The sequence below is a fragment of the Felis catus genome, chromosome A3, assembly GCF_018350175.1.
Source record: "Felis catus isolate Fca126 chromosome A3, F.catus_Fca126_mat1.0, whole genome shotgun sequence".
NCBI classification, from domain to species: Eukaryota; Metazoa; Chordata; class Mammalia; order Carnivora; family Felidae; genus Felis; species Felis catus.
In genome coordinates this window covers 119,713,888-119,726,141 of record NC_058370.1, presented here as the reverse complement: position 1 = coordinate 119,726,141, position 12,254 = coordinate 119,713,888, and the positions used below count along the sequence as shown (strand labels likewise).

The window sequence follows — 12,254 nt, the reverse complement described above, 5'->3', positions numbered from 1 at the left end:
CCGGAGTTTGCTGTCCCTATACATGCCCTTCCCTGGCCAAGGACTTGGCAGAGTCCTGGAGAGCAGACAGTCTCAGCCCTTCCGCTGTCCACAGGCGCCTCTGGCTCCCTTCCTGAGCTCCCCCAGGCTGTGTCTCCTCAGGTCTCCTCGACACTCCGGGCCCTGTCCCAGGCCTGGCTACCCAAATTGTGACTCACTGATGACACTGTACAGGGGAAAGTTACCCACCGCCGTGAGGATGGCAACTGGAGACTGGAAGTGAAGGCCTTCCGAGCCTCTCAGGCCCCGCCTGGCCCAGGAGCAAAGGCTCTGTTCCATTCCAGCCCCAGACCCCTGCCTTCCCCACCCCTCACCCCAGCAGCCCCGGCAAAGTAACTCGGGGCTTCAGCAGTTCAAGCCAAGTGGGGAAGGGGCCCTATGACACATACCCCTCGGGAGGGTGACCGTCTTGGGGAGAGGCTGCCGGGCCCTCACACACTTTGACCCCTTCGCCTGTGGCATCTCACCTTCTTGAGCTTCTTGGTTTTGACCTCCACCTCCTGCTGCAGGGACGTGTAGGTGCCCCGGAGCTCCATGGTCTCTTCATCTCGGAGCATCATCTCCTGCTGCATTTCCCGTTCACGGCGTTTCTAGGCCAAGGCAGGGAACAGGGGCTCAGTGGGGCAGCGTGTACCGGGGAGGGCCAAGGGAGTTCAGGGGACAGGTGCATCCTGCCTCGCATGGGGTCTGGCTGCATGGTGACCACAGATGCCAGGGGGGAGAAGACAGTGTCCCATGGCCCGTGGCCCCTGCTTCTACCCCAACCTCAGTGGAGCCTCTTTGAACCTTCTTCTTGGCTCATATAGCTGGCACATTCTAGGGGTGTCCAGCAGCTATAGATTCCCATCATACTGGCTTCCCAGCTTCCTCACCCTCTCCCCTTGCGGTGTCACCGATGACCGGAAGGACCAACAAATTGTGGTTCTTGAAGACTTCAGATGCGGTCATACAGATGGAAAAGAACGTTCGCCCTTGTGGCAGGAATTAACACCAGATGCCCCGTAGAGGCTGATGTCATGGAGAACTGCCACTTCCTCTCAGCCGTCGGCGGGCAGTGCCCCGGACACAGGCAGGCTCCTGGGCTGGTGGACCCATGGGATCCAGGGCATCGGGTCTTAGGTTCTTAGCACTGTATTCCAGGGATCTTGAGTCCATGATGGCTCACTGCCCCATGCCCTCCGGACAAGACCTCAAGGCCATGCACCCCCACGAGACCTGAAGCCCCCAGCCCTACCTGCTCCGCAATCTCCTGCCTCTTCAGCTCCAACATCTTCTGCTGCTCATTGGTGTGATCCATGATGTTCCTGCCCCCGATGAGCAGCTTGCTCTCCATGGCCTGGGGACACAGAGGGATTAGGTGAGGGGCTTTTCAAATGGCCACGGCATCACCAGCTTGAGAGGTTTGGCTTCCCTGCTCCGCGGTCCTTCCGGGGGTGGACAAAAGATGTATCCCAGACAGGGCCTGTGGTCCTCACTGAGAACAAAGTTTCCCCTCCAGCCTCCTGGGCTCCAGCCCAAGGCTCCCATTGTCAAGAAGACTGTCAGGTGAGGCAAAGAGAGGGCATCCCTCGGGGAATATAGACACCTGATCTGTTTGCTTTGGATACAGATGGAAGGTTGGTTCACCATGCCTAGGAGGGGCGTGCAGAAGGCATCCTCATCCTGGCTTTCGGCTGGAGCCGGTGTTCAAGAGTGGGGAGCAGAGGCTCCAGTCAACAGGCAGCCCAGCTCTTGAGCTAACTGGCTCCCGACTCAGAAGAGGGCTCTCAACACAGGTGTAATCTTCAGCTGACACGGAAAGCAAAAGCAAAGGAAGACCTTGCAGCACTAAGGGGCAATATGAGGTTCCAGAAGCGGCATGAGCCCTGGAGAGCTCCAGAAAGACTCGGGTTCTGCCCACTAAATGCAAGGCCCTGGCCAAGTTACCCCCTTTGGCTCTCACATCCGTAACACGGGAACTGCTCTGTTCCAGGGAGGCCGACAGATATTTGCTGGGTACTATGTGCGAGGGGCTGAACTAAGCCCCTAACAAACACCATCTCTGATCTCCATCCTCACCCTAAGAGAAAGGTGCTATTGCTTTCCCCGCTGAACAAATGAAGAAACGGAGAGTAACCAGCCTGAGGCCATGCAGCTAGTTAACAAAGAGGGAAGATTTGAACCCGCCACCCTCAGTCCGTGAGCCCCTGTGCTGGGTGAAAGCCCCCAGCCCGGTGCTAGGCACACGCCTGCCAGGGGTGCTGGTTGACTCTGAAGCTTAACTGGTCATGGATTTGTATAAACTGGGTAACCTGTGACTACATAAAATGCACTTTCATTCTTGCTAGTCAGAGGGTGCCGCCCCAGGGCACTCCAGCTGTCCTCTGATTTCATCCCAGGCTTCCCGGAAGGTTGAAATCACCTTGAGCCACCAGAAGATATTGGCTGCCTCCCCACTGGAAATTTTCCCAGTGGAACCGGCTGACCTGCTTGAGGGCTCTCAAAGCAGACGGTGCTGTCACAATGTGGGAGAAAGGAAGACCCTTTGCCACCTGTGAGAGCCCCATCACCGTGGACAAAGCGGGACAGGGGTTAAGGGTTGCTTTTGGGGGTCAGAGGTTGAGCTGTGTGAGGATGCCACTGGGCGCTGAGCAAAACCGGGCCAGTCAGAGCGGCCCCACACAGCCTCCGAAGCCAAGGGCAGGGCTGCCGCAGAGCAAGGGGCCCCGGATAGCTGCCTGTCCTCACGGCCACACCACCGCCACCTGCTGGGCTACTGCCCCTCCCCTCCAGGCCTTGCTGTGAGTTACTATCTCACCACCCAGCCCCCCAGCCCCCCACCACAGGTACAAACTCAGCCTAGATTCTTCCTTCTCACCCAAGGCGGCTATCCTTTCAGTGAGTGACTCCTTAAAACTTGTGCCCCAGGCACCTTAGCTTCCTCACCCCAGGCCCTGCCCTGCGTACAACCCCCCACCTCCCCTACACCAGGCCAGTCATCAGACCCCTTCAAGTCTGCCTTGTTAGGGCTCGCGCCATTCCCACCTTTTCATCCTCACGACCGACACCTGCTGACTTCACTGCGGTCTCCTTGACTCACCTGGGTTGTTGCCATGGGCTCCCTGCTGCCTCAGTTTCCCCTTCCATCCATCTCCCGCATGACACCCAGGGGCAGTCACCAAAAACACAAGTCTGAGCCTGCCCCTCCTCTGCTGTGAAGTATTTACCAGGCCTCCATTCCTCGCAGGATAAAACCCAAGGTCGGCAGCAGCTCCCTGCCCCGCGGGCTGGCCCAGCCCCCCAGCCTCCCTGGCTGCCTACTCCCCAGGTGTGCCCTGTGCTCCAGTTCCACCCAAAGAATCTCAGCTCCTGCAGGGAACTAAGTCAAAGAAAGACAAATATCATATGATTTCACTCAGATGTGGCATTTAAGATACAAAACCGATGACCATAAGGGAAGGGAAGCAAAAATAATATAAAAACAGAGAGGGGGACAAACCACAAGAGGCTCTTAAATACAGAGAACAAACTGAGGGCTGCCGGCGGCATGTTGGGTGGGGGGAAGGGCCGAAGGGGTGAGGGGCATCGAGGAGGACACCGGTTAGGATGAGCACTGGGTGTTATATGTAAGCGATGAATCACTAAATTTATTCCTGAAAAAAAAAAGAATAAATTTATTTTTGATTTAAAAAAAAAAAAAAAGGAAGAATTCCAGCTCCTGGAATGTGCCGTGACTTTCCACGACACCGGGCTCCTCTTCCCACTCCACGTCCACCTGGAAAATCGCTCCTTATCCTGCAAGACCCACCTTGAGCACCTTGGGATGTTTTCTCTGATTCCCTCAAATCTGCACATTTCTTCCTTTGGGCCTAACTAGGACACGTCCCTACCATTTTCCCAGAATGGACCATTACTGCTGATATCCTGTCTCCCCTGTGAGCTCCTTCAGGGTAGGAATCGTGTCTTGGTGCTCGGCACATAGTAAGTGCTCAATAAATGTGTGCTGAACTGAAAGGAATCCCTGAGGTGGTCCCAGAGGGGGGGTTCTAGGTCCTTTTCCTGGGCCCGCTCATCCAGAATAGAACCGGCCCTTTCTGGCAACTTCTCCTACTTCAACTGACTGGCCCACACTCACTGGTGCAGGGTGAAAGGGCAGAGCAGTGGGGTCTGAGAATCTGGGAAGCCTGGCAGGAGGGATGGGACGGGTGTGAAGAGGCAGGAAGGAGACAAGGCAGCAGTTCTGTCATATGCGGAGGAAACCCCCTCCTGCTGGGGCCATGGATAATTGATCCCTCCAAATACTGGGTAATGAGGTGTTGGGGGACTTGGTGTCTGGCCTGGCTTCCCGTTCTGGAACACTCCAGCCCTGAGTCCTCGCACTTCCCGTGGTACTCTACGTGACTCTAGTGTTCTTCACTCTTTGCCACCTCATAAAGACGACTTCTCAAACTTGGTTGCTATATTAGAGTCACTGGGGAGCCTTTCAAATTCCCACTGCGGGGCCACATCGCATTATAATCTTGGGCCCTTCGGCTCATGACCGGCCGTGAGAACTCGCAAGCCAGGTGCTCCATGGAAGAGTCCGGTAAGGAAGGCGCGGGGCAACTGCTGATGCCCCGGTTTTCCTGATGGAGTTAAGGACGGGGACCCGGGTTGAGAGAGAACAGGACAGGGAACCAGGAGGAAGAAAACCATTATTTTCTTTGCTGGTCAGCTGTTCCATATTTACTTCTCCTACTAAACCTTTAAGAATTGGGTCTTAAACTTTGATGTCTATTAGAGTCACCTGGGGAGGTTTTATTAGGCCCAGGCTACACCCCACTGTCAATCAAATTGGAAAGGGGCAGGAGAGCCAGTGATGAGGTCTGGGCATTGGTGTTTTTTCAAGGTTCATATTTAAGAATCACTGCTTTTTTTTTTTTAATTAATTAATTTTTATTTTTTTTAATGTTTATTTATCTTTGAGAGAAAGAGGCAGAGCACAAGTGGGGGAGGGGCAGAGAGAGAGAGAGGGAGACACAGAATCGGAAGCAGGCTCCAGGCTCTGAGCTGTCAGCACAGAGCCCGATGCGGGACTAGAACCCATGAAATGCGAGATCATTACCTGAGCCGAAGTCGGACGCTTAACCGACTGAGCCACCCAGGGGCCCCTAAATTTATCCTGAGAGAGAGAGAGCACAAGCAGGGGAGAGACAGAGAGAGATGGAGAGAGAGAGAATCCCAAGTGGGCTCCACACTGTCAGTGCAGAGCCAGATGCAGGGCTTGAACTCAGGAACCGTGAAATCATGACCCGAGCCAGAATCAAGAGTCAGACACTTAGCTGACTGAGTCACCCAGGCGCCCCAGAATCACTGCTTTTTGAGGTGCCCCCCAGAATCAATATTACCGGGGGACTTGTTACAAATGCAGGATCTCAGGCCCTACACAGACCTAGTGAATCAGAATCTGTTTTGTAAGGAGATCCCCAGGTGGCCCGTGTGACATGCTTTAAGGGGCATGCTGTTAGCACCATCATTTTCCTTACGAAAGCTCCGACAGGTTAAGTTATCCATCCACCGTCAGTCACATCACGGCCATTAAATTTAAATGGAAAATCCAGGCCCAGGTCGGCCTGGCTCCAAAGCCCATGCTCTTTCTACTCCAGACATTCTGTTCAATGTTTTAGGAAGCAGAACCTGCTAAGAGAAGAGCAACACGTTTCTATCAGGAGAAAATCGTGTCTGACTCATCCCCATGGTTATTCCGGTACATGGGGAAGCCAGTGGCCAGAACGTTAGAGGTTAAAATACCCCTGCCTGGGTTAAGTTAGACAGGGGGGCTGGGGTCGGTGGGGGGGGGGGGGGAAGGAGACAGAGAAGGGAAGTATGTTCTCGTAATAGGGGGGTGGATTAGGAAAAGGAAACAGAAACAGGCATCTCTCTGGATGGAAAACTGTTCAGATGTTAAAAGACAGGACTGATCTCCACTAGAAATCACACAAGAAAGAGAGCACTGGCCAGATACCCAGCTCCACAGATGCCCCCAGAGCTTCGTAAGTGGTAACGTCCAAGAGAATTTCTAGGCCGTGTGAGCTGACAAAAAAAATGTCAGATGAGCTTCAATTACAGTTTTACATTCTGGGAAGAAGTCATCCTAGCTCTACTCATTAAATGATAGCTGTGAGCAATCAGTTATGAGTTAAAAAAAAAAAAAAAAGTGGGGGAGGGGGGAGTAATTCTCTATTGTTCCCAGAAGACATTGGCTTAATATGCTTCCACAGCTAAAAAAGCCACTAGCATCTGGCCAGGCACCATCATGAAGGCTTTTTTGGAAACAAAACAAAAATCATTCTACCCTAATATAAAATGGTGACGCAGCTCTATCTGGAGCACTGTGTGTAGTTCCCTCACTGCGTCTCTGGGGACACGGAGAGAGTGATCTAGAGAAGGGAGCTAAAACCATCCAAGGGCTATTAAAAATTAGGACTCTTTAGTCTGCAAAGACAAAGAAAGGTTACGAGGATAGACCTGGAAACTATACGATCAAAATAGGTGTGGGGGTGCCTGGCTGGCTCAGTCGGTAGAGCATGCGACTCCTGATCTCAGGGTCGTGAGTTCGAGCCCCAGGCTGGGGCATAGAGCTTGCTTAAAAAAATTAAATAAAATATGGGGCCCCTTAATGGCTCAGTCAGTTAAGTGTCTGACTCATGATTTTGGCTCAGGTTATGATCTCTTGGTCATGAGATCGAGCCCTGCATCAGGCTCTGTGCTACGTGCAGAGCCTGCTTGGGATTCTCTATCTTTCTTTCTGCCCCTCTCCCCCTCAGGCACACGTTCTCTTAAAATGATGAACATTAAAAAAGAATAATAAAATAGGGGCGCCTGGGTGGCTCAGTCAGTTAAGCATCTGACCTTGGCTCAGGTCGTGATCTCGTGGTTCATCAGGTGGAGGGAGCCCTGTGCTGACAGTGTGACAGAGACTGCTTTGGATTCTGTCTCCCTCTCTCTCTGCCCCTCCCCTGCTCATACTCTCTCTCTCTCTCTCTCTCAAATGAATAAACATTAAAAAAAAATGTTCCCTTTAAAAGATAAAATTAAATTAAAATAGGTGTGAAAAGGAAAGATCCAGGCTTTTCCAATCAGTCCTGGTACATAGAGGAAGAGCTTATACTTTGGGTTTTTTTGACAAATAAAGGGAAGTTCTACTGTTCATAAAAGGTGGTAAATTTATGGAATTGGTTATCTCAGGAGGACTGTATTAAATATCTAATAGTTTATTAAGGGATTCTAAAGACACTTTTTTTTTAAAAAAAAAAAAAGTAAGCTCTATGCCCAGTGTGGGGCTTGAACGCAGGACCCCGAGATCAAGAGTTGCTCTACTCCCCCAGGTGCCCTCCTGAGCACACATATTTAACCTTTTATTGTCTTTCTCTCCCTTCAGGAAAAAAAAGCACTAATATCAGAATAACGACAGAAATAAAACAAAATTAGGAAAAGACATATTCCTCACATACTCAGCTTCTTTTATTTTCCCTGTTTTTCCAGATTTTTCCATATGCACACATCATTTTTTCACATCAACAGGCAAGGTATAAATATACACTCATGTCCTGCTATTTCCATTTAATCAAATCTCTCCAGAATTTCCTGTTACTTCACTAAGGTTTATGACTACAAACTTGATGATTGCATAATACAGCAGCTAATTTAAATATATTTCATTAACATGCATTAGAAGATATTTTGGTTGTGTTGGGGCGCCTGGGTGGCTCAGTCGGTTAAGCGTCCGATTTCCGCTCGGGTCATGATCTCACGGTCCGTGAGTTCGAGCCCCGCGTCGGGCTCTGTGCTGACAGCTCAGAGCCTGGAGCCTGTTTCAGATTCTGTGTCTCCCTCTCTCTGACCCTCCCCCGTTCATGCTCTGTCTCTCTCTGTCTCAAAAATAAAAATAAACATTTAAAAAAATTTAAAAAAAAAGATATTTGGGTTGTGTACAATGTTTATGACAAACATCCTTGTACATATCATTTTTTGTTTTTTTTTAGATGACTTTCTTAGAAGGAAATTTCAGGAGTGGACAAAGGATTATAAACATTTCATCTATCTTAGAACATACTGCCAAATTCTAACAAGTTTATACCACTTAAACTACTGCCAGCAACAAATAATGGAGCTTTTATTACAATGTCATAGGCACGAAGTATTATCATTAAAAAAAACTGCTCTAGGGGCGCCTGGGTGGCTCAGTCGGTTAAGCTTCCGACTTCAGCTCAGGTCACGATCTCACGGTCCATGAGTTTGAGCCCCGCGTCGGGCTCTGGGCTGATGGCTCAGAGCCTGGAGCCTGCTTCAGATTCTGTGTCTCCCTCTCTCTCTGCCCCTTCCCCGTTCATGCTCTGTCTCTCTCTGTCTCAAAAATAAATAAACGTTAAAAAAAAATTTTTTTTTAATTGCTCTAATAGTAGATATAAAATTGAGGCTTCCCATTTATTTTATATTCTCTGTACCTTTCAGGTGGACTTGTGGAGGGCTGAGCTCTCCTTTCACAACATATCCTTTTACGCTTTTTTCAAGTTATTTTTTTCTTCTTGGTGATCTTTAAGTAAGGAGACAGACCTCTGATTCAAAACAATTCTCTGTTCAGCCTCCACTTTCTCCAGCTACCCACACCTAGTCCTTTGCTCTCTTCATTCAAAATTCGGCCTGACAGGGGTGCCTGGGTGGCTCGGCTGGTTAAGTGTCCGACTTTGGCTCAGGTCATGATCTCGCAGTTTGTGACTTCAAGCCCCACATAGGACTCTCTGTCAGAGCAGAGCCCGCTTCAGATCCTCTGTCCCCCCCTCTCTCTGCACCTCCCTCTCTCTCCCTCTCTCTCTCAAAAATGAATACCCATTAAAAAAAAAATTCTGCCTGACAGTATCCAAATGGATTCAAGATACCCATTTAGACAGTCAGGCCGACTTTGAGCTGCCAATCAGGCCTGGAATCTGCTGTTCCAGCCAAGACCACCAGGGCCCCCAGGTTCGGAGCCTCCCCTACCCGTACAATAGGACTCTCAGGACTGATTTCTTTGTCAGTTCTTGCTAATTGGCCTTCATGTTAGATCTCCTCCTTGGATCTAGAACTCTGCTTCAGGATCTCTCCTTCTGGCTGGGCCCTGGGCTCTATGAAGAGAATTCTGGATGATGTCTGACTGTCTGTTATCACCCCACTCCCATTTGTCCACAGCCCCTGTGCTTCTCCGCCAGCCCCGCCGAAACCCAGCACAGACGTGGTCTGAATGACAACTGAATTTGCCTTTCTGGTGACTCACCAAGTCTTGCCCACTTGTCCAGCCCACGCTGTCAGCCAAGCCTGGCTGACAGAGCCTGTCTTATGCTAGAAGGGGGGGGGGGGGGGGGCTGGTCCTGGCACAACATCTGTGGGCAGGTGCAAGGTCTCAGCCCCCACCTTCTCCCCATTCTCAACCCATGCTGTCTGCTTCGCCCCCACGCTCTGAAATATGTCATGCATGACTTCAATTCTTTGCTTGGAAACATGGGTGGGATTTTTTTGTTGCTTTTACTTTTATGTCCCCCCCCCCCCATTTTTCTGAGGATACCAGTTGCCATCTCCTCCTTTTCTTCAGATCTCTGTCCTTACTATCACCTATGGAGGACAGGGAGGGACAGGGATGCCTCAAATCCGTAGGCCCACTTCAGGCTGGGATTTACTAAACAGAGGGGCTGGGAATATAGGGTTCCTAGTCCCCAGGAACAGTTCCCTGGAGCTCTTAGCTGCCCTAGTTAATGCTGCCTTTGTGATCTCTCAAGGCAAAAGACAGGTGGGTGGGGCCTGTGGACAGGACTGGGTTTGGTCCTACTGGTTCTAAATAAGTCCAGTGTAACTAAAAGGCCAGCAGAGGCTGTGGGGGTGGAAGAGGCACGGCTGGCGCTCCAGGGCCATGGTCTGACTCTTGAGAGACTGATACAAATCATGGCATAAGTAAGGCAGCCTCAGCAAATCATGGACCCCACCCCCTTTGCTTTACAGATGGGACACTAAGATGTGTCAACAGAGATGGAGTAGTCTAAGCCTGGAGTCTCATAATCCAGGAAATTTTAAGTGTAATCTGGGGGTGCCTGGGTGGCTCAGTTGGTTGAGCGACCGACTTCGGCTCAGGTCATGATCTCACGGTTTGTGAGTTTAAGCCCAGTTGTCGGGCTCTGTGCTGACAGCTCAGAGCCTGGAGCCCGCTTCGGATTCTGTGTCTAACCTCGCTCTCTGCCCCTCCCCCACTCATGCTCTGTCTCTCTCTGTCTCAGAAATGAACATTAAAAAATAAATAAAATAAAGAAGTGTAATCTGCTCCTACATTGACTATGTTCTTTCCAGATAATTTCCCAATTTGACCAGGGTCTTGATTCCAGGCATTAGAGGTGGCTGCTGTGACAACTGACAGCCCATTTCATCACAGGGACCATGTCAGCCTTCAGGCCCAGCTTGGGATATTCAGAGGTTCACCCCTTCCTGTGCAGGGTCCAGTGCAAGACCAGAAGGAAGAGGAAGGAGGCCTCAGTACTCATTAAGCGCCGATCTGGAAAGACAGGAGACAGCCAGGCCCAGAGAGCCACTCTTCTGAGAAGATACGATCAGGTATGATTTCACAGAAGCCAGACAGGCTCTGCCCTGCCAGCGCCAGCTAATCTATGACATTCTGAGGGCGACAGGAATCACAGATGCAACTTGCCATGTGCCTGTGGCCAGGCTAGGTCCTTTTAAGATTAATCATCCCATTTGAGATAACAAGAATGATTGCCATTTGACATAAAAGGAAACTGAGATTCAGACTGGTAAACAGACTCGCTCAAGGTCATGGAGCCAGTAAATGGCAGAGGTGATATTTGAACAGCAGCTTCCTAACTCCACTGGCGTCCTTTTCCCCGTTCCACAGCTTTCTCCTGGGTTCAGGAAGGAAGGAGCCTAGGAGAGAAGCGGCATTTGGTATTTGTACCTTTGCCAATTCGGGAACCATCAGGAAAGCTCAGGGCGCCATTTCTTTCTCTCTGAGCCGAAACAGGCAGATCTCTGAAGATGCTTTTGCCTGAGGCATCTTCTGGGGGCCTCTGAGATGAGTGGGTTAGAGTCTTAACCACATGCCTGGGGGGAGGCTGTCAGTGTCACTAGCATCCCGGAGAGAGGCTAACCCCTGGAATGTTCATGGGAAAGGCCACCTCCCAAGTTCCACAGAGGAATGATATAAACAGCACTGGGTATGTCAGGGAGCCTGAATGCTGGTACATTTGCTATGTAATCTATTACAATCTATTTGCTATGAAATCTAGGGCATCAGACCCTGGACTTCAGTTTCCTTATCTGTAAAACAGAAGAGAATACCACCAACCTTGCAGGCTTTGGGTAAGAACGGTGAGTTGGGTAACAGATGTGAAAGTACTTGGTAAGTGATAAAGTACAATCAAATGTCAGCAGTTACTTGTCAGTCAGTGTCTACTCATCACAAAGAGCAACACAAAACAATCAGTGGAACAGTCCTTGCTCAAATCTCTTGTTACCACCACGCCTACTGTCACAGGCCTATTTCTCCTTCTGTGGCTCCTTCGTTACGGATCTTGAGAAGATAGCAGTAAGAGAAAAAAAAAAAAAAAGAAAAAAAGAAAAAAGAAAAAGAACCCAAAGAGACAACAGTAAAGGGAAGAACCGTGCTATTTGCAGTGATTTTCTGCCCCGGGGGACAGAAATCAGGAGACTCAGTCTGTTTCCTGCCTTGAGTCTCCTTGGATGGCTCAAAACACAACAGAAAGGATTGGTCTCTCAAATGCTAGGAATTCTCCCATCAAGAAGAACAAAATTAGCGATCCGGAAGCATATTGGCTGGGGAGTGAACTGAGCTGGACTCCGCTCCCAGCTTTGTATTGGACAGGGGATGGATGCCCCTCGGAGAAAAGCGGGAAGAAAAAAACCAGCCCGTTCACTTCAGTCAGAAAACGACAAACACCTCACATCTGATCCCTACCTTCCTCCTTCTCCCCTACTTCCCTTGTTTAGATGTAGTGTTCTAGAGGGTGTCTCTCCAGCACCAGGGATGCAAGTGAACAACAGAACGCTATAATGTCAGAACTGGATGAGACCTAAGGAGGCATAAAGGGCAGACTCAGCATTTGACAGCCTGGGCACAGGGCCAAGGGCTTAGGTGGGTCACTGGGGTCATACAGCCTCCAGCCCCCAGGCAATGCTTGGTCATTCCTCTCCAGTCCCCA

At 50.3% G+C, this 12,254-nt stretch overlaps 1 protein-coding gene and 1 non-coding gene across 5 annotated transcripts in view; one reads left to right on the top strand and one right to left on the bottom strand.

Moving 5' to 3' along the window:
- Window positions 1-12,254, bottom strand: part of KIF3C (kinesin family member 3C) — a 38,902-nt gene that overhangs the window by 15,629 nt on the left and 11,019 nt on the right. For all 4 annotated transcript variants that reach the window (XM_045054837.1, XM_003984423.6, XR_006595881.1 and 1 more), the window contains exons 2-3: window positions 1,274-1,375; window positions 507-629 (exon numbers count right to left, since the gene is read on the bottom strand). In XM_045054837.1, the coding sequence (XP_044910772.1) occupies window positions 507-629; window positions 1,274-1,375 (225 nt within the window). The remainder of the gene's footprint in view (window positions 1-506; window positions 630-1,273; window positions 1,376-12,254) is intronic.
- TRNAR-CCU lies at window positions 6,560-6,633 on the top strand. The gene has a single exon. It is a non-coding gene; the product is annotated as a tRNA-Arg (tRNA).